A 26,233-nucleotide genomic window follows, 5' to 3' on the forward strand; every position below is an offset into this window, starting at 1 on the left:
GGTGCTGGGGACAGTGGCACCAGGGTGCAAGGCAGCAGGGAGGTGGGTGCCAGGGACCCTGCACGGAGCTGGGGCCCTCCTGCCCCACAGGAGCTGGATGGGGAGGTCAGGGGCTCAGTTCACTTCTCTCCCAGGGGATTTTCCCCATGTGGGCAGTGCCAGCCCACGGTTTCCCCAACTGCAGTCACAGCCCGTGGGTGTCCCTGAGTGCAATCACAGCCTGTGGGTGTCTCTGCAGCGCCAGCCTGTGATGTCCCCAATTGCAATCACAGCTTATGGGTGTCCCCAGCTGCAATCACAGCCCGTGGGCATCCCTGAGTGCAATCACAGCCTGAGAGTGTCCCCAAGATTTCAGTGCCAGCCCATGGGTGGCCCCAAGTGCTGTGCCAGCCCCTGGGGTGCCCTCAAGCCAGTGCCACCAAGCAGGGTCCCTCAGGCCCCAGGGTGCAGTGACAGGGCATGGGCTGTGCCCAGGGCAGTGCCAGCTGTGTGATAACCTCTAGTGCAGGGACAGCTCTGGCCGGAGCAGAGGCAGGTCTCAGGCCCTGGGGGTGGATGGCTGGCGGTGTCCCTGGGGCACAATAGGAGCGCGCTGCCAGCACAGTCCCCAAGTGCAGGGCCAAACACGGCATGTTCCCCACCGTGGTGAGAGGCCACAGGGCGTCCCCCCCAGCCTGCTGCCACTGGGGAAGTGCCACCAGAAATGCCCCTACTGCAGCACTCCAGGGTGTCCCTAGCACAGTGCCACTGGGGTGTCCCTCATCCAGTGGCCTGTGTTGTCCCTAGCACAGTGCCACTGAGGTGTCCCTAGTACAGTGCTCCAGGGTGTCCCTCGCCTGGTGCCACCAGGGTGTCCCTAATGCAGTGCCCTGAGGTGTCCATAGCACAGTGCCCCTGGGGTCCCCCTAGTACATTGGCCTGGGGTGTCCCTCGCTCGCTGCCACCAGGGTGTCCCTAATTCAGTGCCCTGGGGTACCCCTAGCACAGCACCACTGGGGTGTCCCTCACCCAGTGCCACCAGGATACCCCTAATGTAGTGCCACCAGGATGTCCCTCTCCCCGTGCCACTGGGGCACCCCTAGTGCCACATCCCGGGGTGTCCCTTGCCCAGTGTCACCAGGGCACCCCTAGTGCAGTGTCCCAGGGTGTCCCTCGCCCAGTGCCACCGAGGTACACTTAGTGCCACGTCCCGGAGTGTTCCTCGCCCAGTGCCACCAGGGTACCCCTAGTGCCATGTCCCAGGGTGTCCCTTGCCCAGTGCCACCGGGGTACCCCTAGTGCTGCATCCCGGGGTGTCCCTTGCCCAGTGCCACCAGGGTACCCCTAGTGCAGTGTCCCAGGGTGTCCCTTGCCCAGTGCCACCGGGGTACCCCTAGTGCTGCATCCTGGGGTGTCCCTTGCCCAGTGCCACTGGGGCACCCCTAGTGCCGCGTCCCGGAGTGTCCCTCGCCCAGTGCCACCAGGGCACCCCTAGTGCCACGTCCCAGGGTGTTCCTCGCCCAGTGCCACCAGGGTACCCCTAGTGCCGCGTCCCGGGGCGTCCCTTACGCGGTGCCCCCGGGTACCCCTAGAGCATTGCCGCGGGGTGCCCCTTACCCGGTGCCCCCGGGAGCCCCCAGCGCAGCGCTCCCGAGCGCCCCTCTCGCACTGCCCCTAGCGCAGGGTCCCGGGTCTCCCTCGCCCGGTGCCCCCGGGGGTGCCCGGCGCCGGGGCTGCGGCGGTGCCCGCCAGGGGTGCCGCCCCCCCGCCCGGTCCCGTCCCGCTCGGTGCAGCGGCCCGTGTCGAGCCTGTCCCTAAAAGGTGCTGGCGGGCGGCGGGGGAGGTACCGGGGCGGCCCCCGCCCGGCGCGGCCCCTCCCCGGCTCTTAGGCGGTGCGGCGGGGCGGGGGGCTCAGTGCCGGTGCTCCCGCCGCCCCCGGTGCTCCCGCCGCCCTCGGTGCTCCGCGCCTCTCCGCCGCCGCCGCCGCCCCGCGCCCCGCCGCCGCCCCACCGCCACCATGGAGGCCATCAAGAAGAAGATGCAGATGCTGAAACTGGACAAGGAGAACGCCATTGACCGCGCCGAGCAGGCGGAGGCTGACAAGAAGCAGGCGGAGGACCGCTGCAAGCAGGTGGGTGTCCCACAGACCCCTCCGGCATTGCCCGAGGACCCCTGCCTTAAGGGTCTTGAGCCCCAGGGACCCCATCCCGCTGGGTGTCCAGCCCGGGGAGCCTCTGCTCTAGGGGTGTCCAGCCCCGGAGACCCCATCTCGCTGGGTGTCCAGCCTGGGGATCCTCTGCCCTAGGGGTGTCCTGCCCTGGGGAACTTGTCCCGCTGGGCGTCCAGCTTGCAGATCCCAGCTCTAGGGGTACCCAGTCCTTGAGACCTCACCCCACTGGGCCCCCACTCCCGGGGACCTCACCCCACTGGGTGCCTGTACCTGGGGACTTCACCCTGCTGCATGCCCACCCCTGGGGACCTCACCCTGCTGGGTGCCTGTCCCCAGGGATCAGCACTCCAGCATGTTACCCCTGACCACTCGCGTTGGTCCCCTCAAACATGCCTTATCTTGGCGGGACACCCCAGTGCCACCTCCCTGTTCCTCTGCCAGGGAGGCCCTTGGGGACAGCCTACTCCCACCCTAGCCACACAGAGATGGGGACCTTCTCAGTGCCTCCTGGTGCTGTGTCCCCAGGTCAGGACCTCTCCAGTCCCCTACACAGGGAGGGAGCCCACAACCCCTTTACCCCCGCTGAGCTCAGGGATGCTGTGGGCTGCTCTGGCCCTGGGGAATAAGGGCTCCCCAAGGACGCATGGCCCCAAAGTTGACAGAGGGAGTGTGTCTGTGTGCTCCTGCTGTGCCCACAGCCTGGGTGTCCCCAGGAGGAGGATGGCCATTCCCCCCTAGCCTTGTGGGCACCGCCATCCCCCCTGACCCGTGCCCTCTGTCCCTTCCCCAGCTGGAGGAGGAACAGCAGGGCCTGCAGAAGAAGCTGAAGGGCACGGAGGATGAGGTGGAGAAGTACTCCGAGTCCGTCAAGGAGGCCCAGGAGAAGCTGGAGCAGGCGGAGAAGAAAGCTACAGACGTACGTAGGCGCGCGAGCAACTCCTCCCCTGCGCAGGCACCGGACCTCGGGGGGGGTGAAGGAAGAGGGGGGCCTTATATGGAAAGCGTCCGTGGGGAAGACTGTCAGGATCCCATTCCTGCGACGTTGACGCTGAACCAGGCTGAGATGCAGGGCAGGGACTGGACGGATCCTGCTCAGGGTGCAGGGGCCAGGCCAGCTGCGGCGGGCACCTCTCGGGCAGCCAGTCCTGCCTGGAGCTTTGTGGGCAGCCACTTGCCTGAATCCCCAAAGCTAACAGGGACGAGTGTCCCGAGCTGTGTCGCCAGTCCCCAGGCATGTGCCTCTGCAATGCTTGTAGGAAAAACTCTGTGGCACTTGCTAAACTGTGGCAGGAAAGCGAAAAAGAGTAGAGAAATGGAAAAAGCTCTTGCCCGTGGCCAGAGTGCTGGATGCAAGGAAGGATGCTTAGGCTGTGTGTGTGGGACTTGGTCATTTTGGGGTCCAGCGTGCCACCCTGTACCCTAGGAAGGGCAAGGCCAGGAAGAGTTTTATTTAGTGCTGTGACTGATGTTTCTCCTGGGAAATGGATCCTGCTGGGGTGATGTTAGGAAGGTGTTGAAATTGGCTTGTGCCCGGCCAGGATGAAGGGTGGAACAGCTGTGTGTGGCCACAGAGCCGCTCAGCAACAGGGTATAACGACCTGCGGTGCCACACAGGGTATTTGACACCCTATAAATAAATCCTCCTTTTGATAGCCAGTCCTTCTTTGATGAAAACCAACCCTGGAAACTGGAGGAGAAGCTAAAGGGGAGCCGGCTGGAGCATGGCCAGCAGGGCACAGCCAGGCTTTTTAGGATTGAGAACAAAAAATTCAATCCCAGCTGGTTTATGGAGCTAAATGGGGGAGATGCGTCAAATCTCCAAGGAGGCCGCCAAGGACAGGGGCGAGCAGACAAGGACAAGCAGTGGCAACACAAGTCCCTGGGGCAGCCCGGAGCCCCCGGGGAGCGGCTGGGGGGCTCCCCAGCATTGTTTGCTGACTCTACAGACCTGCCCCAGTTTAGTTAGATACTAAACCAAGTAGTTAAAACATTCACAGTCCTCTGGAAGGGCACGTTTATCCTGGCATGGGGCAAGCACATCGAGCTGGATGGGGTGGCTGCCACATGTAGCGGGGTCTGTACTGGTCTGACTGGATCCATGCCGGTGCGGGACAGGGCAAACTCTGGGGTCTGGCTGAGCATGGATGGGACGTCCCCAGTGTGGGGCTCAGAGGAATGCGCAAACGGTGGCACGGGGCAGACGCTGGCCTTGGGTTGTGGAGTAGTTTGCTGCTGGGAGTGGTCTGGGAGGCGCCGTCCTGGGCAGGGAGGGTGCGTGTCCCTGTTCTCTGTCCACAGCAGCTTGGCCAATATGCAGGCTTCAGCACGGAGAGTCCTGTCCCAGCAGATACGGGTGGACGGGAGCCACCAGCCCCTCCAGGGAAGGGCTGGAGGGGGAAGCATGGTGAAGGAGCAGCGTCAGGGAGGGCAGGCTGGCTGCAGTGGGTGCTGCAAGCAGGGCTCGGAGCCCATCACAAGCACCGCCACCCTGGGTCCGTGCCGAAGCCTGGACAGGCTGCGCTGTGCGCGGGGCTCTGCGAATCACCAGGTCCCCACGCCAGAGACCTGAACGTGCTGACAGTGCTAAGTGCCAGGGCTGGTGTCACCTCCTCTCGGGCGAGGTGCAGCGCAGCTCCCAGCTCCGGCGAAGGAAGCGCAGGGTAGACCCCCGGAGCCCACCGCGGGACTCCTGTGCCCCCCTTGGCTGCCAGGAGAGCGCGTGCCTGCGAGCACGGAGCGTCCCTTGGCAAGGTCAGGGCCCGTCACAGCGATCCAGGCAGGCTCCTGCTCTCGGCAAAAATGTCAACAAATGCCTTAGAAGAATACATCTCCCCCTGCTCTGGCACTGCCCTGCCTCCGGCACTGGGTGGCAGTGCACGAAGCCCTCGGAGACTGCACTGAGGGGTGCAAAGCGACCCCCTGGGCACTTGGAGGGGAGTCAGATGGTGGCACAGACCGGGGAGCGCCTGACCCTTGATCAGCAGCTCTACGGTGCTGGCAGCCCCTTCCCAGCAGCTCTGCGAGGCCACCGTGGCCCCACCACCGCTTGTCCCCAGAAAGGACAGCCCGCGGTGCCCAGGGCTGGATGCAGGCGGGGGATGCTGGGCACGGTGCAGCCGGGACAGCAGGTTTCGCCAGAGCAGCCCCCTCCAGCCCCCCGCGTCCCCAGCCGGGGGCCTGTCCCCGGCCACCCCAGCAGGGCCTAGGGAAACTCTGCCGTTCCCAGGCCATGATCCCGAAAGCTTCACCCAAGTTCCCGCCCCGGTTGCTCTCCCCAGCCGAGACTTTGCTCTTATTTGGCGATTCCCCGAGCCGGTGGGAGGGAACGGGACTGTGCTGGGAAGTGACTGCATCCCTGGGTGGGGCCAGAACAGGAGGCACCCAGTCTGGCCACCGCGGCACCGGGGTGGCAGTCACCCCAACCTGCCCCCCAACCTGCCCCCCGCCTGCCTGCAGCTAGCTCGCCCCTGCCCCATTGCTGCTGGGGACCCCCGGTTCAGCTCCAGGCCCCACGCGCCGGCTTGGGAGCACTCTTGGCTGGGAGCGGGGCAGTGCCGACCGGGACTGAGGCCAAGCCCGAGGCCATGTGCTCCCAAGGGACCCTCAGCGCCTCCTCTTCCGCTGCCACTTGGCAGGGGGACACGGGGATGCAGGGCTCTGCTGGCAGCACGGCCGGGTCCCCCCCAGGACCCCTGGCCCCAGAGCCGAAGGTGGGGTCAGCCTGGGAATTGGCGTCCCTGGAGGCAGGCGCAAAGTGCAGCCAGGGCCGCCTGGGAGCTGTCGGAGCTCCTTAAGCGAGGATTTAATGCCACCAGCGCCGGCCCCTCCCGATGGATCAGGGTGTGTGTCCCAGCTGGGATGCAGGGCCGGGAGCGGGGGACTGGCCTCCCCCACAGGGCAGAGCCCCCAAGGCAGCTGGGGGGTGCAGGGGTCTCTGTGGGCCCCACGGGTCTCTGTGGGGCTGCCAGCCAGGTCGTCACTTGGGGGAGCAGATGCCAAGGGGCTGAGCGGGATGGCCGCTGGGGACCTGGCTGTGCCCCGGGGCTCCAGCCCCAGGTACCCCGGGAGGGTGCCCAGGAGCGGGCTCTGCCCCATCTGCCTCATGCCTCTCATTGACTTACCTATGGCCCCTACAGGGCAAAAATCCATGACCCCCCTCAGCTCTGCGGCAGGGGGTATGGGGCACAGAGCGTGGGGAGCACCCATGGGTACACTGCTCCTGAGCCCACGGGAGCTCACAGGGGCCAGGCTCTGGCACTCCCAGGTTCCCTGGGCCCCTTTTTTCCCAGGGAAATGGACTCCGTGGGCTCCTCTCCATCGCTCTGGGGGATTTCAGTGGGACTGCGCACTCCCGTCCGGGGGGCACCATGCACCCTGGCCAGGGTGGGGCTGTGTCCCATGTCCTGGGGGGCACTGTGTGCCCTGTCTGGGGGTGCCATGTGCCCTGCCGATGGGGACTGTGCACCCCTGCCCGGGGTGGGGGGACAGTGTGCCCTGCCCAGAAGCCACTGCGCATCTTGCTTGGGGGGGGTGTGGGGGGGTAGGAACAGTGACCCCCGCCTGGGGAGGACCGTGAGTCCTGCCCAGGGGGAGACCCTGTGTCCTGTCGGGGGGGGGGGGGGGGGGGGACGGACGGGGACGGACACTGTGCGCCCCTCCTGATGTGGGGACTGTCCCCTGCCGGGGGTGGGCACCGTGCACCCGGCCCGGGGGAGCGGCGGCCCAGGTCGGCGGGTGGCAGGAGGAGGAGGAGGAGGAGCAGGAAGGGATGGAGGCAGGGCGGGCGGCGGGAGCGGCCGCTGCCTGAGCGCTTCCTGCTCCAGCCGGGCGGATCCCATAAAGGGCTCGGCGGCGCGGCCTCCCCGCCGGTAGCCCCCCGCCATGGCCGGCATCAGCTCCATCGACGCCGTCAAGAAGAAGATCCAGAGCCTGCAGCAGGTGGCCGACGAGGCGGAGGAGCGCGCCGAGCACCTGCAGCGGGAGGCCGATGCCGAGCGGCAGGCCCGGGAGCGGGTAAGGGCCGCCGGAGGACGGGGACGGGGGGGGAGCAGGGTGCGGCGGGGGCACGGGGATGCCCCGGCAGCTCCCCGGGACGCCCGACCGGCTCCGGCCCCGCCGCCGGCATCCCTCCCCGCCGCCGGCATCCTTCCTTCCCCGCGGGCTGGCCCCGGTCCCCCCCGCAGCCCTCCGCCCCGGTAAGCCGGGCTGGCTGCCCCCGGGGGCGGGGGGCCGGCAGGTCCCGGAGGGTGCTGCCGTCCGGGTGCGACGGCAGCTGGCGAGAGCCCCCGGGGCCGGGGGCTTCGGGCAGCGTCCTTGCCCCCGGGCTGCCTCCTCCAGCTGCCTCCTCTATGGGTCTTGCGAAGGATGCTCGGTGCGGCGGGGCTCCCCTGGGCTTCCCCGGCTGGCGGGGCAGCGGCGAGCTCTGCCTCGGCTCTGCTCGGGGTCTGGGCAGATCCTGGGAAAGGATCCCCTCCCTCGGAGGCTGGCGGTGTGCACAGCTCAAAAGTCCCACGCCCAGGCTCTTGTCTGGCTTCCAGCGGGCTCTGCGGTCCGGGCCGCAGCAGTCGCAGAGCCTTCAGCTCTCCAGCATGTCCCTTCGTGGGGATGAGCCACCCCTTCGTGTTGCCACAGGCCAAAATTTCCACTCTGGCAGAGCGACGGCATTTCCAAGCTGCAGCTTGTTCCTGGTTTGGCTTTTGCATTGTTGTTGGGGCTGGGGTTTTTTTCTTTCTTTTTCCGATGCCCACTCCTTTAACATCCTCACCATATCAGGAGCGGCAGAGCTGGGTGCGGTACCCGGGTTGTTGTCACTCGGGCTGTGTGTGGAGGAAATGGCCCCTTCCTGCAGCCGCAGATCGGGTTCCCGGTCACTTGGCGCTGCTGGAGAGCTCATGTTCCCAAGTGTCCATCCGGGAAGCTCTGACCCACTTTGGGGGTGATTCCCTGGGAAAAAAACTCCCACCGGGGTGAGGCAGACACCGCAGGCAGAGCATCGCCCCGTGGGGGCCAGCCCCAGGTCCCTGTTGGGCGGTATGGCTGGGGATGAGCTCTCGGTGAGTCCAGAAAAAAAGGGTGTTCACGGTTCAGAGGTGGCTGTTGTGCCAGCCGTGGGGCCAGCCACCCTCCCGGAATGCTGCCGGGCTGCCCTGCTTGGAGAGGTGCTGGCTGTGCCCGTCCCCACCCTGCCGGCTCACCACGGGGGACCGTGAGTGCTCAGCAGGGCCACGCAGGGTGACAGCCCCTCGCTGCTCCCACAGTCCCCCTGCTTGGCCAATGTCCCCCAGGGTATTCCCAGTGCTGGAGCACAAGGCTGGGCGCTGCAGCCAGCCAGGCCTGCTCCAGCCTGTGAATAAGCAGGAGACATTACCTCCTGGGCTGCTGCATGCCTGCCTGTGTCTTGGTGCACGGGGCTTGCTCCCCGCAGTGAGGTCTCATCGCCACCCATCCCTTTGCACCCGGGGTTTGTCCTTCCCGTAGCCCCCCCCAGCGGAGAGCGGGACCAGGAGCTGCTGAGGCAGCATTTCCCGGCGGTTGCGATGGAGCAGGAGGCCTTTACCAAATGGAAAGAGCACCAGGCCAGGCGTCAAGGGGCTGGCGAGGGGCCAGGGCCACTGCTCCCAGCCGGCCCCAGCTCCCGGCCCCATGCACGGGGAGCCTGGGAAAGCAGGGGGCCCTGGTCCCGCGGGCCCCAGCGGCTGCAGCTTGGCCCGGCACCATCCCACCGAGAGCGACTCGCTCCACTGCCCCTGGTGCTGCACTGTACATCATCTGTGGGGGGACCCATGCTCAGCTCCGTCGCGCAGGGCCGGGGGGGTTCCCGCAGGAGAGGCTCCCGACTTGCTCCGCCGCCTCCGTAAACAGGAAATCCACAAGCAGCTCCGATCTCCTTTTCGGGAGTGCAGCCGCACAGGGCATTCCTCCCCCTTTACTCACTGTTCTGCAAACCCCAAATACCATCCCTGTGACAGCATGGCTGCTCCGGCCACCCTACCCCGGCAAACACGCCGCATTCCTCTCCAGGGCTGGAGCTGGAGGTGCGAGGACGTGGTGGAGGGGCTGCATGTGCTGGGCTCTGGTTGCGTGGCCAGGAGGAGCCAGCATCAAACAGGGTGCTAGGAATGGAGAAAATCCCGTTGTCCCTATAGAAAGGCGAGGGGATGCATGGCTGGGCATCCCATTCCAGTGAGCGCTGCCTTGTTGCATGGTGCCAAGGGGTGTTCTGGACAGCGAATGCAGAAGTAACCATTGAAAATGGTTTATATATATAAAAAAATATATGAGACATGGGGTGACCAAGGGGTTTCTGCTCCCCCAGGCTGAGGCTGAAGTGGCTTCTCTGAACCGCCGTATCCAGCTGGTGGAGGAGGAGCTGGACCGAGCCCAGGAGCGCCTGGCCACCGCCCTGCAGAAGCTGGAGGAGGCTGAGAAGGCGGCTGATGAGAGCGAGAGGTGTGATGGGAAGGGACAGCAGGGGTGGCATTGGGTCACCGTTGATTGCAGGCAGCCCCCTTGGTTTCGCAGTGGGGTCCCTCTGAAGTGACCGTATGAAGTTTGCGTTGGTTTTCACCCCAAAGGGAGAGAGCAAAGCCACAATGCAGAGAAGTCCCCCAGATACAGACATTCTTAAAAAGGCTTTGAAATTTCCACGGCACCCATAAAATCCTGAAAAATTTGATCTGTTCTTTATACAAATACCAGGCTGTAACCAAAGCCAGAGGGTGCTTGGAGCCTGTTTTCTGCCCCAGAGTAACCTGCTACACTCAAGGGCTGAACAACAGCCCAGGAGGGGACATCTGTGCCTGGGAACCAAAGTCAGCTTTTGGGAACGAACCAGCCTCATTCAAAAAAACAGTCCTGCAAAGTGTGTTGCCCCATCCTTGCGGCAAGCAGGTTTCCCAGGCAGGAGCCGTGCAGGCAAGGGCACTCAGGTTGTACGGGAGTGCCCAGACATGTTATGGCATTCCTGACAGTTGCATGAGCTCTTCTCTCCATTGGCAAAGACCAGTTTGAGCAACAGCATCTGAGCAAGACGAGAAGAGTCTCCAGGTGTCCCTGTTCACGGGGGTTCGGTGACCCCCTGTGAGTAAGCGTCACTCCTGAATGGGAAAAGGCTTTGCCACGGGATGTTTTCTAGCATTTCGTAAAGGTTGCTGGCCTGTCAGGCTGCTTTTGTGAAGGTTGTGGCTGTCTCCTCCTGGGCTGCACACACTCTCCCCCCCAAAATGATGGGTTCAGGACCTGCCTGGTTGAGAGGCACCATAGCCACATCTCCTCACTCTGGAACATGGTCCTGGGGCCAGCTCCGCTGCTTTAATTGTGTGCAGGAGCATCCTTGGTGTACCACTGGTGTGACTTTACTGCATGGGGTGGCCAGCAAGTCCCAGCATCCCTGGATGATGTCCCATGTCTCTGGGGGTGGCGGATGGGTACAGCGAGCAGGCAGGAGGTGCAGGTGCCACCTCAACCCACGGCAGTAACATCTTCTGGCTTGGGCTTTCCTCAGAGGCATGAAGGTCATCGAAAACAGGGCCATGAAGGATGAGGAGAAGATGGAGCTCCAGGAAATGCAGCTGAAGGAGGCGAAGCACATAGCGGAGGAGGCTGACCGTAAATATGAGGAGGTGCGTGCCCACACCCACGTGTCCCCTTCCCCCAGTCCTGAACCTCCGGCAGCACCCGGGGCCGCCTCCTCGCAGCGCTGTGCCTCAAGCCGGGGCAAGTGCGGGGCCAACACGTGCCTCTTGCTGCCATCGACAGGTCGCCCGCAAGCTGGTCGTCCTTGAGGGAGAACTGGAGCGCTCGGAGGAGAGGGCAGAGGTGGCGGAGAGGTGAGCGGGGCTCCGGGCAGGCAGCATGCGGGGGTCCCGCACAGCCCTTTCCCCAAGGGGCTGCCATGGGGATGGGGATGTCCCTCCTAGGGAATGGCAGGGTCTGCCATCGGGGTGGTCCCTGGGCTCGCAGGCTGGGGGCAGGGGGATGCCGGCCTGCTGGCAGCACATCCTTGACCCTGTTCTCTGCTGTCCCCCCCGGGGTGCCCCTCATCCACCCCAGCCGAGTGAGACAGTTGGAAGAAGAGCTGCGGACCATGGACCAGACCCTCAAATCCCTCATTGCCTCAGAGGAAGAGGTACTGGGGCAGGGGCACGGGGCGACGCGCAGCAGCCCCCCTCTCTCTGTCACTGTCTCTCGAACCGTGCGAGCCACCTCTCTCCTCTCTGCACCGCTGCCTCCACCACCGACCTGCCCTTGCCTCCCACACTCCGGCGGGTGCAGGCTGGGCGCGCTCCTCCATCCCTCCGTGCCTGCTCTCCTTCTCGGCGGGGCTGGCAGGAGCCCGGCCGGCGGTGATGCACAGGGTGTCCGTGTGAGGAGGCACGAGGAACGGATGAACAGATGCGTCCCAGCAGCTCCCGCTCGCAGCGGCTCTGCTCCTTCTCCACCTGCGCTGAATTTTCTCCTCTCTCAACTTGTTCTCTCTCTTTCTTTCCTCCTTCCCTGCGCCTGCTCTTTCTGCTCCCCCCTCACTTCTCCACCTGCCCTTCGGCCCTGCTTCCCCTCCTGGCGGCCCCTGCTTGGGATGTAGTAAATGTGGTGACCTAGAGGAGGAGCTGAAAATTGTCACCAACAACTTGAAGTCCCTGGAGGCCCAGGCTGACAAGGTAGGACCCGGCGGGGCTGCTGGGGCTGGGCAGAGTGCGTGGGGCCTGGGGGTGCTGGGGTCTCCTGCTGGGGTGAAGAACGGCTGGAGGCGTTCCCTGGGGCTCACAGGTGCCCATCTGTCTCTGCAGTATTCCACCAAGGAGGACAAGTACGAGGAGGAAATCAAGCTTCTAGGGGAAAAACTAAAGGAGGTAAGGGGTGCAGGGCCAGCACTGCATCGGTGCAGGCATGGGTTTGCTGTCCCGTGTGGGTTTTGACCCTGTTATGCCCGTGTCCTCTCACCCTTCCCAAAACTGCAGCCGTGCAGCATGGCAGGTGACTGGGTTTGGGATGCTGCTGTGGAGGGCATCAGCCTGCTCTAGTTCAGGATGCGGGGGTCCACGAGGCCCTTGTCCCTTGCCTTTCCCAGGGGAGGGCTCGTGGGGGTGGTACGGGAGATGCAGACGGGGCAGATTTGGGGTGCGGTGCAGCTTGCACTGTCCCCATCGTGCCCCACCACTCACCCTCTCCCTCCCACGCTTCCGCAGGCTGAGACCCGAGCGGAGTTTGCAGAGAGGTCTGTGGCAAAGCTGGAGAAAACCATCGATGATCTAGAAGGTAAAATGTCCCCACCGGTCCTGTGTCCCTCTTTCCCGGGGAGCAGTTGCTGGGACGTGCCCCTGGCGGGGCTGGACAGGGCTTGGCCGGGGTGAGGGGGTGGGCAGGGGTCCCGGGAGGGGGGAGGCTGGATGCCGTGGTGTCTGGTGTGGGAGCGCAGAGCTGCTGGGCTCTGGGCTCTGCCCTCGGGTGGGAAATAGGGCCGCATCCACATTGCCTGTGCCCGCACGCTCCTGCTGCCCTCAGCCCCCCGCTCACAGCCACTTTCTCTCTCTCCGCCGCCCGCTCCCCACCCTGCTCCACCATCTGCCCCCCACCCGCCCCCCCCACCTGCAGACGAAGTGTATGCGCAGAAGATGAAGTACAAAGCCATCAGCGAGGAGCTGGACAATGCACTTAATGACATCACCTCCCTCTGAGCCCCCCACCGGGCACCAGCACTGCACCCCCTCCCCGCCTGCCTCTCCCCTTCCCAGCTCAGCCGCCTGCCTGCCCGGCCGTCCCACTGCTCTCCCTGCCCGCTCTGTCCTCCTCTGTCCTTCCTAGCCTGTGCCTGTCCGTCGGCTCCTTTGGGACAGGAGCCGGCCCAGGGTGTTCCCACAATACCCCTCTTTGTAGGGAGACAAGGTGTAGGTGCTTAGGGGTATTTGGCAGGGCAGGGGAGCAGCCCCTGGGACCCCCACACTCTGGGCAGACAGTGCCCATGAGGTTGCAGGCTTGTGCCCCAGCATTGCCTAGGGGCAAACAGACCTGTGCCCAGGAGCCCTTCGCTTGAGCAGCTCCCTCCTCAGCTCCCCAGCACCACAAGCACCGGGGACCCCGCAGCTCCGGGGCTGGGGGGCAACCTGCCCCCCACATCCCCACCAGCAAAGCCCCCCTGGTGCTGCTTGCTGAGCCCGGGGTGGGGAGGACACGCACAGGGGAAGCGGAACCTCCACCGCCAAAGCTTGGCCCGGGGGATGGAGGGTTGGGTCCGGCTGTGCAGGCAGCCCTTTCCCAGGCAGGCAGCCCCCAGACCCCCGGCTTCTCCTTCGCCCCTGCCTCCCTTCTGTCCTTTGCACATTGCTCTTCAGTTTGCATTTCATGACTTTTCTTTTATGTTCTGTCCCTCTGGGTTACTGAGTTGGTCTCAATAAAGCATTTTCTTTCCTTGGTTTCTCCTTTGTTTTCTTCATGGTGCTCTGTCCCTCATCTGCCTGTCTCACGCGGGTGCTGGCAGCGGGGTGGTAGGAGGTGGTTGCAGGCAGCTCACAGCCGCGGGACCCTCGGGACGGCCGTGGCTGAGCCCCAAGCTGCTCCCGCGCTGCCAGGCTGAGCAGGATGGGGCCCTTTGTGCCTCGGCCTGCGGGACGACCCCCACCACCCCCCCAGCTCCCATACACAGCTTTCCTCATCTTGTGCCATCTTCTCCATGACTCTTTGGGCCTGAAATAGCAGGGTTAGACCTGGTCCTGCCCATTCCCCATCCCTGCTCCCAGCTGTTGCCTGCAAGCAGCAGTCGCAGCCCTGGCATCTCTCCTGCATCACCTTTCCTTGATGAAGGGGCTGACCCTACCCTTCAGCAGTGATCCCTAAACGGGTCCCTGATCCTCCTCCTTCCTCAGCATCCTACCCTGCCCTACAAGCCAGTTCCCAGATTGATGGACCCACAGCCCTGTCCCTGCCCCAGGAGTGGCTGCCTCCTCCTGCCAGCCCAGCTCGTCCCCACTGCTGGCTGGGCAGCTGCAGGATTTCCAGCGAGGGCTTTGGGGAACACCGTCTCTTTCCACTAACTCGCCTTTCTCTCTCTCTCCCCTCTGCTGCGCTGATGTCTCCGTTTTCTCTAGAGCGCTCCCGGCAGGAGGCCGAGAAAAACCGCGTTCTCACTAACGAGCTGCGGGTCATCCTTACCGAACTTAACAACTGAGCTGCCCAGAGCTCCCGGCCCCAGCGCAGCCTCCCTGCCCCATTTCGGCCAGGCTGGCTCAGGGCTGGGAGCCCCTGCCTGCTTCCCACCGGGGCTAGGCGGGGTGTGGAGCCTTGGCTTATCCCCCTGGGGGTAACCGCCCTGCCTGGGGGGCCAGGGAGACCCTCTGGAGCTGATTAGTTTTTTAGGGGAGAGGAATGAGGGGTTTTGTGATGTCCTTGGATGCCCATGCGGTGATGGCTGTCTCCCGGCACCATCCTGGCCCTGCCGGGGAGGGATGCAGTGGTTTGTATTGCTGCCTTCCTCCCCTTGTCCCAGGAGTTGGCAGCCAGCCTATTCCTCCTCACTCCAGTCACCCCAGACTGTGCAGGGAGGATCCCCTTGGAGTGGGGTCCCTGCAGGCTGCTGGGAGGGCTGGGATAGGAGCTGGGGACCCGGCAGCACCTGCTGCCCCAAACCTGGGGCAGGGGACAGGGAAGAGCCCAGCAGGGAGCACTGGGAGATGGGGCTGGGTGGGCAGAGCTCTTGTCCCATTCCCGTCTTTAGAGGGAAGGAGGATGCCGTTTGGAAGTGAGCACCGGAGGAAGCTGCCTCGGCAGCAGGCTGCCTGGCAGAGCTTGTCCCTGCAGCCTCGTTAGCTCTGCTCCTTCTCTCTCTGCTGTCCTCTCTGCCCACCTTCCTGGGCTGCTGTCTCACTCCTCTTCTTCACGGAGCACCGCTGGGCCAGGCAGCAGGCACTGGCTCTCTTCTTTCGCTGGGCAAGGGTTTGTGCACGTGCTCGCAGCTGGGCCGGTGGTGATGCCCCCGGGCAGGACGTGCGGGTGGCTGGATGGGGAATAGTACCTGCGCTGTGGAGGGCCCGGCCATGAGCAACAGGGCACCATGGGAAGATGGAAATGCTGAAGAGCAAGGACCGCCTGCCCCTAGTGACCGGCCTGACTGGCCTGGCTGCCCCGGCAGGTCCCGGAGTGGCTGGGTTCATCCCGGCCGGTGCTGGGGCTGCTTTCGTGGACTCTGCTCCGCAGGGATGCCCCGCTCGGCTGGAGGCTGGCGCCATACTGAAATGTCCGTCTGTGTGCGTGTGTCTGTGCTTGGTGTGGTGTGTGTGGGTCTGGCTGACCCTGGGTACACTTGGGCTGTGTCTGTGTGCGTGGCTGGGTGTCCCTTGTATTCACAGAGAGTCTGGCCAGTGCCAAAGAGGAGAACGTGGGCATCCACCAGGTTCTGGACCAGACCTTGTTGGAGCTGAACAACCTCTGAGCTGCCCTGGGGAGCCCCCGTCCCTCTTCCCTACCCCACACATGCACCCCACTGGCATGCTCAGGATGTCATCAGCTGAACTGCGTCTTGGCCAAATCCACACATTCATTGAGAAGGGAAGCCCTGCAGCCTTAGACTGTGGCTCGGGGGCGTCTTATCTGTGCACAGCCTGACTGGCTCTGTCCTGTCTTCATGTCCAAATATTAAAGCAGTTTGACAAGACGGATGGGTGTGCTTGGTCCTTGTGGATGTACGTGGATCTGGGAGGTGCGGTGGGGGCCTCCCTGCCCAGTTCGTGCAAGGAGGCTCTGCAGGGGCGTGGGTCCAGGGTGGGTATGGCCAGCATAAGGATGTCCTCTGCAGCCATGGGGGGCTGGGAGCAATAATGCACATGGTTTGGGCTGCGTTCCCTCATCTCCATCACTTCCTTGGGATGCACAGGAAACCTCCACGTCTCAAGCTCAGTCCAAACTGACCATCCTCTTCAAGTGCACAGTGACAGACATATGTTACCGACATGTCCCCTTCCACAGCCAGCACGTTACCTACTTGGGGTAACCACAAGGTCTTTGACCTCTCCATGGAGTCTGCTTCATGGTTCATGTTCATGATGCCATCTGAGCATGCATACAAGCGTGCGACCATGCATGCACACATTATTAGTTATCAGGGTCTTCTCCAGGTCTGTGGTTAGCTGCTTACCCCGCATACTAGTTGTGTTTCCTATTACCAGTTGCTGAATCCCTGCCTGAGGGATAGCTGTATAAACTAGCAAATATTAATGCAGTAGGCAACCACTTCCCAAAGCATTCAGGAAGTTTGCTCCTGGCTTGCTGTATTTTCTCCAACACAAAGAGAAGAGCAGCAGGATGTGGCTCATCGCTGCCACCAGAATGGGCTGGATTCCCTGGGGATGCTCAAAGCCATGATCTAGTCCTGCCCTCTGCTTTGGGCCCCTCCATGATGTGCATCGAGCCCTGTTGTCCCACGCTACCCAGCGGATGTCCCTCTAAAAGCACAGCCTCATGCTGCCAGGAAACATAATTCATGCTGGCCCCTTGCTGAGCCAGGCCATCGCCCCAGCGAGCGGCCGGCAGGGATAGCTTTCGTTATCTGCTTTCCTTTATTTGTCGTGCCTCTCAGCTCAGGAAAGGAGCGTGGTGAGATTGCATCTCTTTCCTGCCCAGGTGCTGCTGGCCTCCTGCCCTCCCCCTGCCTCGGCACCTCTGGTTTGTGGCTCCAAGACCTTCTCCTACAGGGAAAAGGGCTCCCCTTGCACGAGGTGCTCATTTTCTGGTTGTCCTCCCAGGGTGCGAGACCTGCCGTGAGCTGCTGCCTCCTGCCCTGGGCGTGCTGGAAGGAAGGACGGTACACGGCCGTCCTGGCCCACCGAGCTGGCCCTGCGCAAGGGCTGGAGCTCCTCCTTGGGTCCGCCTTGCTTTTCCGCAGCACATCAGCTGAGCCGTTCCGCTGTTTGGTCTAAGCACCTTCCAGGCAGGAGCTTGTCTGGCTGCCAAAGGAACAAGAGTGTAAAAACCACCTCTTCTCCGGGAGCCTGCACCCCGTGCTGCAAACAAGCCTGCCCTGCGCTCCTATCAGGGTGCGTCCCCAGCACCCAGCCTCTAGGCACCCTTTGCCTTCCTGCTGGGACAAAGAGCCCTTTCACACCCAGTGTTTTTCCCCATGAACTGCTGCTGCCTCCTGGTTTGGACCAGTCCATTTAACTTAACTGTTTACACCCTGCCTTGTCCAAGGGCCTTTTTTTTTCCTCTGACCTTTCTGTGGTTTGGCGGTGGGATCCTGGCTGCTGTTCCCAAGTGATGGCTCTGCCCCAAAGACATGAGCCTATCTTTCACGGTTCAGCAAAGCTCTGCATTTTCTCCATCCTCCCACCCGTCTCCTTCCCCCCACATCCCTGCAGACAGATGCAGGCTGGGGAAAGCCCTGGGAGGCTGGGGCACTGTGGAGCTGCTGGCAGGGGAGCTCGACCTGGAGGCACGTCTCCCGAGATGCGTCACTCAGACCCACGCTGAGGACCGCAGTGCCTGTCCCCTCCTCCCTCCCTCCCCTTGCACCTCTCCCATTGAATTTCAACCTTTGGATTTGTTTACCTTGGCCTGAGAGACCAAAGATCTCCCTAAAGAGCTTTCAGCCCTGGCATGGGCTGCCATCCCACTGATAAACCACCATACTAACCTCTGGCAGCCTTTCAGCTCTGCCTTCTTCTTCAGTTTTCTCATCGCTCTGGTGCCTCACCTCGTCTCTGAATCCCTCCTGTTCTATACCCTTGACCTAGGCGGTGGAGGGGAAGGACCACACAAAGAGCATCGCAGAGACATTTTGACGAGACACGCTGAGCAGTGCAGAGCCAGGCACAGACCACCGCCACCCCCCATCCCTCCCTGCATTTACAGCCCGAGACACCGGGGTGAGGGCGGGAAGAGCCACGTTGCCGACCTGTGTGGGTTTTGCAGGGCTGTGGGTGATTTCGGAATAGGTCAGGATGCCTAAACCCAAGCGCTGCACAAAGCTCCCAGTCTGCAAATGGATTTGACCGATTTGTTGATCCCAGCAGAGGACAAGGCAGACGGAGGAAAACGTGGACGGCCATAACCACGCGACGCTGCCTCATTTCTGCAGGAGCTACGTACGCCCGTACGCAGCGCTCGGTGCTGCACCCCACACGGGGGCTGAGCTGCCAGAGCTGTGAGCATGGAGCCGGCAGCGCAGGAGGAGCCTGTGGCCCCTGCCCCACACCCCCGGGGCTGCAGGGGGTCCAGGAGCCCCCCTGCTGCCAGGCAGGCCTACGGCGGGTTGACAGGCAGCAGGGGACCCTTGGGGACAGCCAGAACACCTCACCCAACCCCGGCACCCTTGGCTGCCCCGGTCCTGGGGCCAGCGCGGGGCCCCCCTCACTGGGTGCCCCTGTGAGGGCACCGGCGACAGGGCTGAGCCCTGCTGGGAGCGGGCCGTGCCCCTGGTACAGCCCGTGCCCTTCCATGACAGGACCGGCTCCATCCCGTGCGGGCTGTGGCCCCCTGCTGCAGGCTGTACCCACCCGTGACGGGACCAGCCACCCCCGGTGACGGGATGTACCCTACCGGCCCCCATACGGGCACCGGTAACGGCAATGCTGCCAGCGCCCCCGTCACACCCATACTGGTACCAGTACTGAAACTGGTACCAGCGCCCCTGTCACGCCCATACTGGGACCAGCACCGGCAATGGTACCAGTGTCGCTGTCATGCCCATACTGGTGCCAGTATCGGACCTGGTACCAGCACCAGCACTGGTACCAGCGCCCCTGTCACGCCCATACTGGGACCAGCACCAGCACTAGTGTCAGACCAGTACGGACCGCAGCACCAGTGTCGCCCTCCGCGCCCACACCCGTACCACGTGACAGGCCCTAGCCCCGCCCCATCGCTCCCCTTCCGGCGGCGGCGGCGGCGCGCGCAGGCGACGCGTGACGTCAGGCGGCCCCGGAAGGGCGGGGGAGGGGAAGGGGGCGGCGGGGCCGGTAGGTCCGGTCCGAGCCGCGGGTCCCGTCCCCGCCCCGCTCCGCTTCCGCTCCCGCCGCCATGACGCTCGCCGTCTTCTTCGGGTGCACCTTCATCGCCTTCGGGCCGGCGCTCGGCCTCTTCCTCTTCACCATCGCCCGCGACCCGCTGCGCATCATCATCCTCATCGCCGGGTCAGTCCCGCACCGGCACCGGGAGGGGCGCGGGTGCCGCCGTGCGTACTGGTGTGGGCCTAGAGCGGGTACTGGTACGGCTGTCGGTACTGGTCTGGCACCAGTGCCGGTGCTGGTACCAGTGTGGGTGTGACAGGGACACTGGTACCAGTTTCAGTACTGGTACCAATATGGGCGTGACAGGGGCGCTGGTACCAGTGCTGGTGCTGGTACCAGGTCCGATACTGGCACCAGTATGGGCATGACAGCGACACTGGTACCAGTCCCAGTGGTGGTACCAGCATGGGTGTGACAGGGGCACTGGTACCAGTGCCAGTGCTGGTCCCAGTATGGGCGTGACAGGGGCGCTGGTACCAGTGCCGGTGCTGGTCCCAGTATGGGTGTGACAGGGGCGCTGGTACCAGTGCCAGTACCAGTACTGGTATGGGTGTGACGGGACACTGGTACCAGTGCCAGTACCAGTATGGGCATGACAGGGGCACTGGTACCAGTACCAGTATAGGTGTGATGGGGTGCTAGTACCAGTGCTGATACTGATACCAGTATGGGCATGACAGGGGCACTGGTACCAGTGCCGGTGCCAGTACCAGTGTGGGTGTCATGGGGTGCTAGTACCAGTGCTGTTACTGGTACCAGTATGGGCGTGACAGGGGCGCTGGTACCAGTGCCGGTGCTGGTCCCAGTATGGGTGTGACAGGGGCGCTGGTACCAGTGCCAGTACCAGTACTGGTATGGGTGTGACGGGACACTGGTACCAGTGCCAGTACCAGTATGGGCATGACAGGGGCACTGGTACCAGTACCAGTATAGGTGTGATGGGGTGCTAGTACCAGTGCTGATACTGATACCAGTATGGGCATGACAGGGGCACTGGTACCAGTGCCGGTGCCAGTACCAGTGTGGGTGTCATGGGGTGCTAGTACCAGTGCTGTTACTGGTACCAGTATGGGCATGACAGGGGCACTGGTACCACATTCACTACTGGTACCAGTATGGGTGTGACAGTGGTGCTGATACTGCTTTCAGTACTGGTACCAATATGGGTGTGACAGGGGCGCTGGTATCAGTGCTGGTGCTGGTACCAGGTCCGATACTGGCACCAGTATGGGTGTGACAGGGACACTGGTACCAGTGCCGGTGCTGGTACCAGTATGGGCATGACAGGAGCACTGGTACCAGTGATGCTGCTGGTCCCAGTATGGGCATGACAGGGGTGCTGGTACCAGTGCCGGTGCTGGTCCCAGTATGGGTGTGACAGGACACTGGTACCAGTGCCAGTACCAGTACTGGTATGGGTGTGACAGGGACACTGGTACCAGTGCCGGTACCAGTGTGGGCATGACAGGGGCGCTGGTACCAGTGCCAGTGCCAGTACCAGTATAGGTGTGATGGGGTGCTGGTACCAGTGCTGATACTGGTACCAGTATGGGCATGACAGGGGCACTGGTACCAGTTTCAGTACTCGTACCAGTATGGGCATGACAGTGGTGCTGATGCTGCTTTCAGTACTGGTACCAGTATGGGTGTGACAGGGACACTGGATACTAGTGCCAGTGCTGGTACGAGTATGAATGTGATGGGATGCTGCTACCAGTGGCAGTACTGGTACCAGTATGGGCATGACAGGACGCTGTTAGCAGTTTCAGTGCTGGTACCAGTATGGGCGTGACAGGGATGCTGGTACCAGTGCTGGTGCTGGTACCAGTATGGGCGTAATGGCGTGCTGGTACCAGTGCTGGTGCTGGTACCAGTGTGGGCGTGACAGGACACTGGTACGGGTTTCAGTACTGGTCCCAGTACAGGTGTGACAGGGGCGCTGGTACCAGTATGGGCGTGATGGGGCACTGGTACCAGTATGGTTGTGACAGAGACATGAGTGGTACTGGCAGAGGCACAACAGGGGACCTGTACTGCTGCTGTTGTGGGTACGACAGGAGGACCAGTACCAGTACTCATACTGGTGCTGTTGCTTGCATGACAGGGGCACCAGTATTCTTTCTTTTACTGGTACCATCGTGGGCACATTAGGGACACCAGTACTCATACTGGTGGTTGTGGTCATGACAGGAGCACCAGTACTGGTGCTCATACCCTTGTGAGTGTGACGGGGCACCAGTATCCATACTTGTACTGGTACCATTGTGGGCATGACAGGGGCACCAGTACTGGTACTTGTACTGGTGCCATTCTTTGCACAACAGGGGCAGCAGTAGTGGTATTGTACTAGTGCCATTGTGGTCACCACGTGGCGTGGGCATGATGGGCAGGACACTGGTGTCAGTAATGGCAGGGTCGGTAATGGTACTGGTGCATGTCTGCAGCAGGGGCACTGGTACCAGTACCGCTATGGGATCAGTAGGGTATGGAACTGGTACTGGTGTGGATATGAGCCTGGCGCTGGTACTGGCATGGGCACAACGGGGGCACTGGTGCCAGTTCCGGTTACCAGTGGAGGAGGAGTGCAGGCACAGCAGCGGTACCAGTATGGGCACCGCCTGCCCAGCACTGGTACCAGAACAGCGCTGGTACTGGTAGAGGAGTGGGCAAGGCCAGGGCACAGCTGCGGGTGCCGGTACCAACACAGAGGGGTGCAGGCGCAGTGCCGAAGGGCACAGGCATGGCACTGGCGCTGGTCCCAGCACAGCACCGGTGCCAGCAGGCGCTCTCTCTCTTGCAGGGCTTTCTTCTGGCTGGTGTCGCTGCTGCTCTCCTCCCTCATCTGGTTTATCGCCGTTAAAGCCAGCGACCCCCGGGATGAGGCGTTGCAGAAGGGGCTCTTGATATTTGGGGTGATGTTCTCTGTGCTGCTGCAGGAGGCCTTCCGCTTCCTCTACTACAAGCTCCTCAGGTAAGGGCATCTCCCACCCTGCTCCAGCGCTGCCGGATGGTCCTCCCAGCCGTGGCGGGTTCCGGATTTTGGCTGGGAGCTCCTGGGCTGGGGGGGATACCAAGCGTGGCACCAAGCCACCTCAGTCCTCGCTGGGAGCACGCGGGTGGTACCTGCATCGGTATGTTGACCTCGAGTGGGTGGCAGGTGGTGGAGCAGAGCATCTCTAAGGTCTGGAGGACCCAGGGCTGAGGTGGCTGGTAGCATCTCCCTGAGTTTGGGACAGGTAGGCTGTGGATTTGGGCTGCTGCAGGACATGTCACATCCTCTCTGCCCTGGTGAGTAGCACCAGCAGTGCTTCTGCACCTTGGGGGGCAGCCAGGCACTGGGAAATGCCCGTTTTGCTGTGTGGGGGACAGAGAAGGGTTAGGGATCTGCCCTCGCCTCCTGGCAAGTCTTGTTTCTTTCTTAGGGACGGTTTTGTGTGAGCAGGGACAGCCTGAAGGTGGTTCTGGGGCTCTGTGGGGTGGCACATTGCCACCAGCCCCGTGCTTGGTGCCCTGGGCGGCCTGAAGCAAAGTCTCAGCACAGTCCCAGCAGCTCCCGGCCTCCCTGCAGCCGCTGGCCCGGAGTGCGGGGGCTTGTGCCGCCTATGTTCAGATGGACAGATACTGTTCTGGGGCTGGGGAAGCAGACAAGGGGAGGCGATGCTGGGGTCAGCACCCCTCATAGCCCCCAGCCTTCCTGGCTGGCTGGACACTGGCGAGGGGCTGGGGGAAGACCTGGGGGGCCGGGTAGGCAGGCTCACACAGCTCCCTGCGGCAGGGCACTGCCGGAGGCGGGCAGGCAGAGTAGCAGAGCTCCGCGGAGCAGCCTCTAACACAAACCACTGCATTTCATTTGCCCTGCGGATCTCCGGTTGCAAGCGCTGCTGTCCTCCATGGACTGAGGAGCCGTCTGGCGTCCTCCTCACCCGCCACACCTCTAGCTGATAAAAATTATGAAGACCAGCTCTCCCAGTTTCTCTCCCCAAAGAATTTTTCTAGCTCTTTGAGCTCTTCCCTGCACCCCCTCCTTTTTTTTTCAACGTCTTCTAGGAGTATAAATGCGGAGATCAGGTACACCCTCCCAGCGTGCACCTCCCACGCCTGCACTGGGGCCACTTTCCATGTGGGGGTGCTGCTTGCTTTGCACCCGATGTCCCTCTCGCCCTCAGCCCTGCTCTGCCGGGCTGGCTGGCACTCACATTCCTCTGGAAAATCTTTCTCTGTGGCTTTGCATGGCTTTCACGTGCTTGGTTTGTCCGGTGGTTCAGGGCCATCATGCGGATGTTCTCCATGGTGGGTGTTGCGGCTCGGTGATGGGGAGGTTACCAGGAGGGTGGGATGGTGCAGAGTGAGACTGCAGTCCCGTCTGCTCCATCCTGGTGCTGCACCATGCCTCGAGAGGTGGCCAGGCTGTGCTGGGCTCCAGCATGCTCTCACCCCACAGGAAGGCCATTGAGGGGCTGGTGGCCCTCAGCGAGGACGGCTGCTCCCCCATTTCCATCCAGCAAATGGCATATGGTGAGTGTTGCGCAGAGCAGGGCACCCTGACTGTGGGGCCAGGGGTGAGCCTGGGCAGGGCTGGGCGTGGTGCTGGGGGGAAGGGGAGGTTTCTCACACCGAAGCTGGCTGAGAGGTGCCTGGGGTGGCCCTGGGAGGCTCAGGGCCTGACGGTGTCCCTGTCCCGGCAGTGGCTGGCGTGGGCTTTGGGCTCATGAGCGGCGCCTTCTCCATGATCAATCTGCTGGCAGACGCGTTAGGGCCTGGCACTGTGGGCATCCACGGGGACTCACAGCTCTACTTCCTGACCTCAGGTGAGCGACCGGCACTCTTCGCTCGTGTCTCTGCCCCACTACAGAGGCGGCAGACCCGGGGGGGCTGGAGTCTCCCCTCCATGCTATCCCCTCCGTGCTGCACCCTCTACCCATCTGAGCCCCTTACAGTCCCCTGTCACATTTCTCTGTGCCAAACCCTTCTTTCTGTCCCCTGTGACCCTCCCTGCTCCTCTCCCCCATCCCTCTCACTCTCTGAGTCTGCCCCAGCACCTCCCAGTCTGGCCCAGCAGTGCCCCTACTGCCCTTTCCTAGCTCCTCTCCATCCTTCCCTGAGCCTGCAGCCAGGTCAGGGTGGGTGCTTCCCTGGTGACACCCCTCTGCTGCTCCCTGCAGCTTTTATGACCATGGTGCTGATTTTCCTTCACACCTTCTGGGGGATCCTCTTCTTCCACGGTTGTGAGCATCGGCGCTGGTGGGAGATCATGGTGGTCGTTGTCATGCACCTCGCTGTTTCGGGGTTGGTGAGTAGCTGGGAGCAGAGCTCTGTGCCAGGACCTATATTTGGGGATGGCTGTGGGCGCGTGCTGGTCCCCGTGCCAGTGGGGGAACAGCCTTTGGTGCTAGCAAAGCAGTTGGGTTTGGGGGACTTGCAGCTGGCCCTTCACAAACCGAATCCTGGAGCTGGTGTCCCCGTCCCACTCACTGAGGCGGTGACACTGCCACCCATCCTGTCCCTGTCCTCTCCTGCCTGCTCATCCCTCTCCTCTTCTGCCTCTCTCCTCAGACGTTTTGCAACCCGCTGTACGTGGGCAGCCTGGTGCCCTCCTACCTGCTGATGGCCATTGCTGCTGCCTGGGCTTACCTACTTTCGGGGGGATCTGCCCAGAACCTGCGGCGCTTCCTGCTCTGTAAGTCCTGCTCCATAAAGGGGATGGGGAACCCTATGGGTCCCTCTGGGTTCCAGGACCGGCGCTGGGATGGGGAGAGGGTGTCTCCGGGGCTGGAACAAGGGCATCATCCCCTTGGCTGCCAGACTGGAGGAGAAGCTAGGTTTCGGGGCTGTGGTCGGGTTGTTGCCTCTCCTGGAGGAAGTGGATGGGGTATGAAGTCTGGTGAAAACTGACCCCCTCTCCTCTTGGTTCCTACAGGTCTACGGAGCGGAGCCAGCCCCCAGCCAGGATCCTGAGGCCCCGTGGGATGTTCCTGTCCCCAGCCACCCCTGCCCTCCCCTCCATCCCGGTGGCAAGAGCGACCATCACCTTCTCTGCAATATCTTTTCTCCTGGACTGGGGGACCCCAGCCAGTCCCGGCAGGGTAGGTGCTGGGGCCCGGCTGTGGCAGTCAGCCAACCAGTGTGGCTGGGGCTGGCTCATTCCGGCACCCCTTTGGGAGCCACTGGACAACAGCTCAGTTTTGGAGGACCTGGCTTTGCTGGCTCCACCACAAGCGGATCCCCAGTTAGCCTGCCTGGGAAGGATGCTACCTTGGACTGCCGGAGGCCTGAGCCCAAAGAAACCCATCGTTTCTCCTCCCACCGCAGAAGATATGCCGTCCCCTGTGCCAGGGAGGGGGTCCCGCATCGCCTCCTCACCGCAGGGTGGAGTAAGCAGCTTTGCAAAGCGCTGCTGTGCTCTGGATCAGGGCTGACCCCTGTGGTGCTACTTTCTCCGCCTCTTTGCCCAGCCTTGCTGCCCTGGGAGCCGTGGCCCCGGTGCTGGACTGCGGTAGCTGCAGTAAGCCGGCATCCTAGTGCAGGGAGGATGGTGCTGGGGGACCCGAGGGGACTGACGGCACCCAGGATGGGAGGAGGATGGGGAAAAGCCAGTACCCAAAGGGCCCAGCAGACATGGAGGGTGGTGGAGGGCTCAGGAAGAGATGCAACCCTGCAGCTGTTGCCAGCACAGCTTGGGGAGGGGGTTCAAGGGGCCATTCCAGTGGATCATTGCCCTTTCCTGCACTTTGATGGGGATTTTGAGGCAGGCACCAGCCCTGATGCTGTGCCACAGGGCTGGGAGGGAGAAACTGCCATCAGGCTCAGGGCTGAGAAGGCAGTTTCATCCACAGTGGGCTTTTATACTAATAAAAAGAAGTACCACAGACAAGTGGGGCTGTGTGCGGCCAGCAGCGCTGCCCTCATGGGGACGGTGCCAGCACCCTGCAGCAGTGGTGGCAGTGGCTTGTGCCGGTGTGACTGCACGGGAGGGTCTGGCAGTTGCAAACCCCAGTTGCCTGGAGGTCTTGCTCCTGCTCTGTCTGCCCTAACAGGGGCTGGGCTCCAGTACTGCTTTCGGGTGGAGGCTGCTGAGAGCTGGAGACCTGCA

General features: G+C 62.9%; 2 protein-coding genes across 8 annotated transcripts; both read left to right on the forward strand.

Moving 5' to 3' along the window:
* The first annotated feature begins 1,957 nt into the window (after positions 1-1,957).
* TPM2 (tropomyosin 2) lies at positions 1,958-15,794 on the forward strand. Of its 6 annotated transcripts, none has more exons than XM_082337342.1 (9): positions 1,958-2,110; positions 2,940-3,065; positions 9,465-9,598; positions 10,653-10,770; positions 10,907-10,977; positions 11,733-11,808; positions 11,938-12,000; positions 12,337-12,406; positions 12,743-15,483. In XM_082337342.1, the coding sequence occupies exons 1-9, from the start codon at positions 1,997-1,999 to the stop codon at positions 12,823-12,825; spliced, it is 855 nt and encodes a 284-aa protein (XP_082193468.1). In that variant the 5' UTR covers positions 1,958-1,996; the 3' UTR covers positions 12,826-15,483. The 6 variants fall into 6 exon arrangements, with proteins under 6 accessions (XP_082193468.1, XP_082193467.1, XP_082193466.1 ...); XM_082337341.1 differs by lacking the exon at positions 12,743-15,483 and adding an exon at positions 15,490-15,794 and having other exon boundaries at positions 1,959-2,110; XM_082337340.1 differs by lacking the exon at positions 11,733-11,808 and adding an exon at positions 11,201-11,276 and having other exon boundaries at positions 1,959-2,110.
* A 3,278-nt stretch (positions 15,795-19,072) lies between these two features.
* On the forward strand, positions 19,073-25,975 carry LOC309602293 (gamma-secretase subunit Aph-1b-like). Of its 2 annotated transcripts, XM_082335750.1 has the most exons (7): positions 19,073-19,266; positions 21,944-22,114; positions 23,585-23,658; positions 23,829-23,951; positions 24,306-24,433; positions 24,697-24,820; positions 25,061-25,212. In XM_082335750.1, the coding sequence occupies exons 1-7, from the start codon at positions 19,154-19,156 to the stop codon at positions 25,096-25,098; spliced, it is 771 nt and encodes a 256-aa protein (XP_082191876.1). In that variant the 5' UTR covers positions 19,073-19,153; the 3' UTR covers positions 25,099-25,212. The 2 variants fall into 2 exon arrangements, with proteins under 2 accessions (XP_082191876.1, XP_082191875.1); XM_082335749.1 differs by lacking the exon at positions 24,306-24,433 and having other exon boundaries at positions 25,061-25,975.
* Positions 25,976-26,233: the final 258 nt, after the last annotated feature.

The sequence above is a fragment of the Platalea leucorodia genome, assembly GCF_965183815.1.
Source record: "Platalea leucorodia genome assembly, chromosome: Z".
Taxonomy (NCBI): Eukaryota; Metazoa; Chordata; class Aves; order Pelecaniformes; family Threskiornithidae; genus Platalea; species Platalea leucorodia.

What these genes read in the sequence shown, in the direction of transcription:
- TPM2 (XM_082337342.1), top strand. Translation starts at nt 1,997, where the DNA reads ATGGAGGCCATCAAGAAGAAGATGCAGATGCTGAAACTGGACAAGGAG. An exon ending in CTGACCGTAAATATGAGGAG is followed by an intron (nt 10,771 to 10,906) that starts GTGCGTGCCCAC and finishes TGCCATCGACAG; the next exon opens with GTCGCCCGCAAGCTGGTCGT. An exon ending in AACCATCGATGATCTAGAAG is followed by an intron (nt 12,407 to 12,742) that starts GTAAAATGTCCC and finishes CCCCACCTGCAG; the next exon opens with ACGAAGTGTATGCGCAGAAG.
- LOC309602293 (XM_082335749.1), top strand. Translation starts at nt 19,154, where the DNA reads ATGACGCTCGCCGTCTTCTTCGGGTGCACCTTCATCGCCTTCGGGCCG. An exon ending in CATCCAGCAAATGGCATATG is followed by an intron (nt 23,659 to 23,828) that starts GTGAGTGTTGCG and finishes CTGTCCCGGCAG; the next exon opens with TGGCTGGCGTGGGCTTTGGG. An exon ending in CCTGCGGCGCTTCCTGCTCT is followed by an intron (nt 24,821 to 25,060) that starts GTAAGTCCTGCT and finishes TGGTTCCTACAG; the next exon opens with GTCTACGGAGCGGAGCCAGC.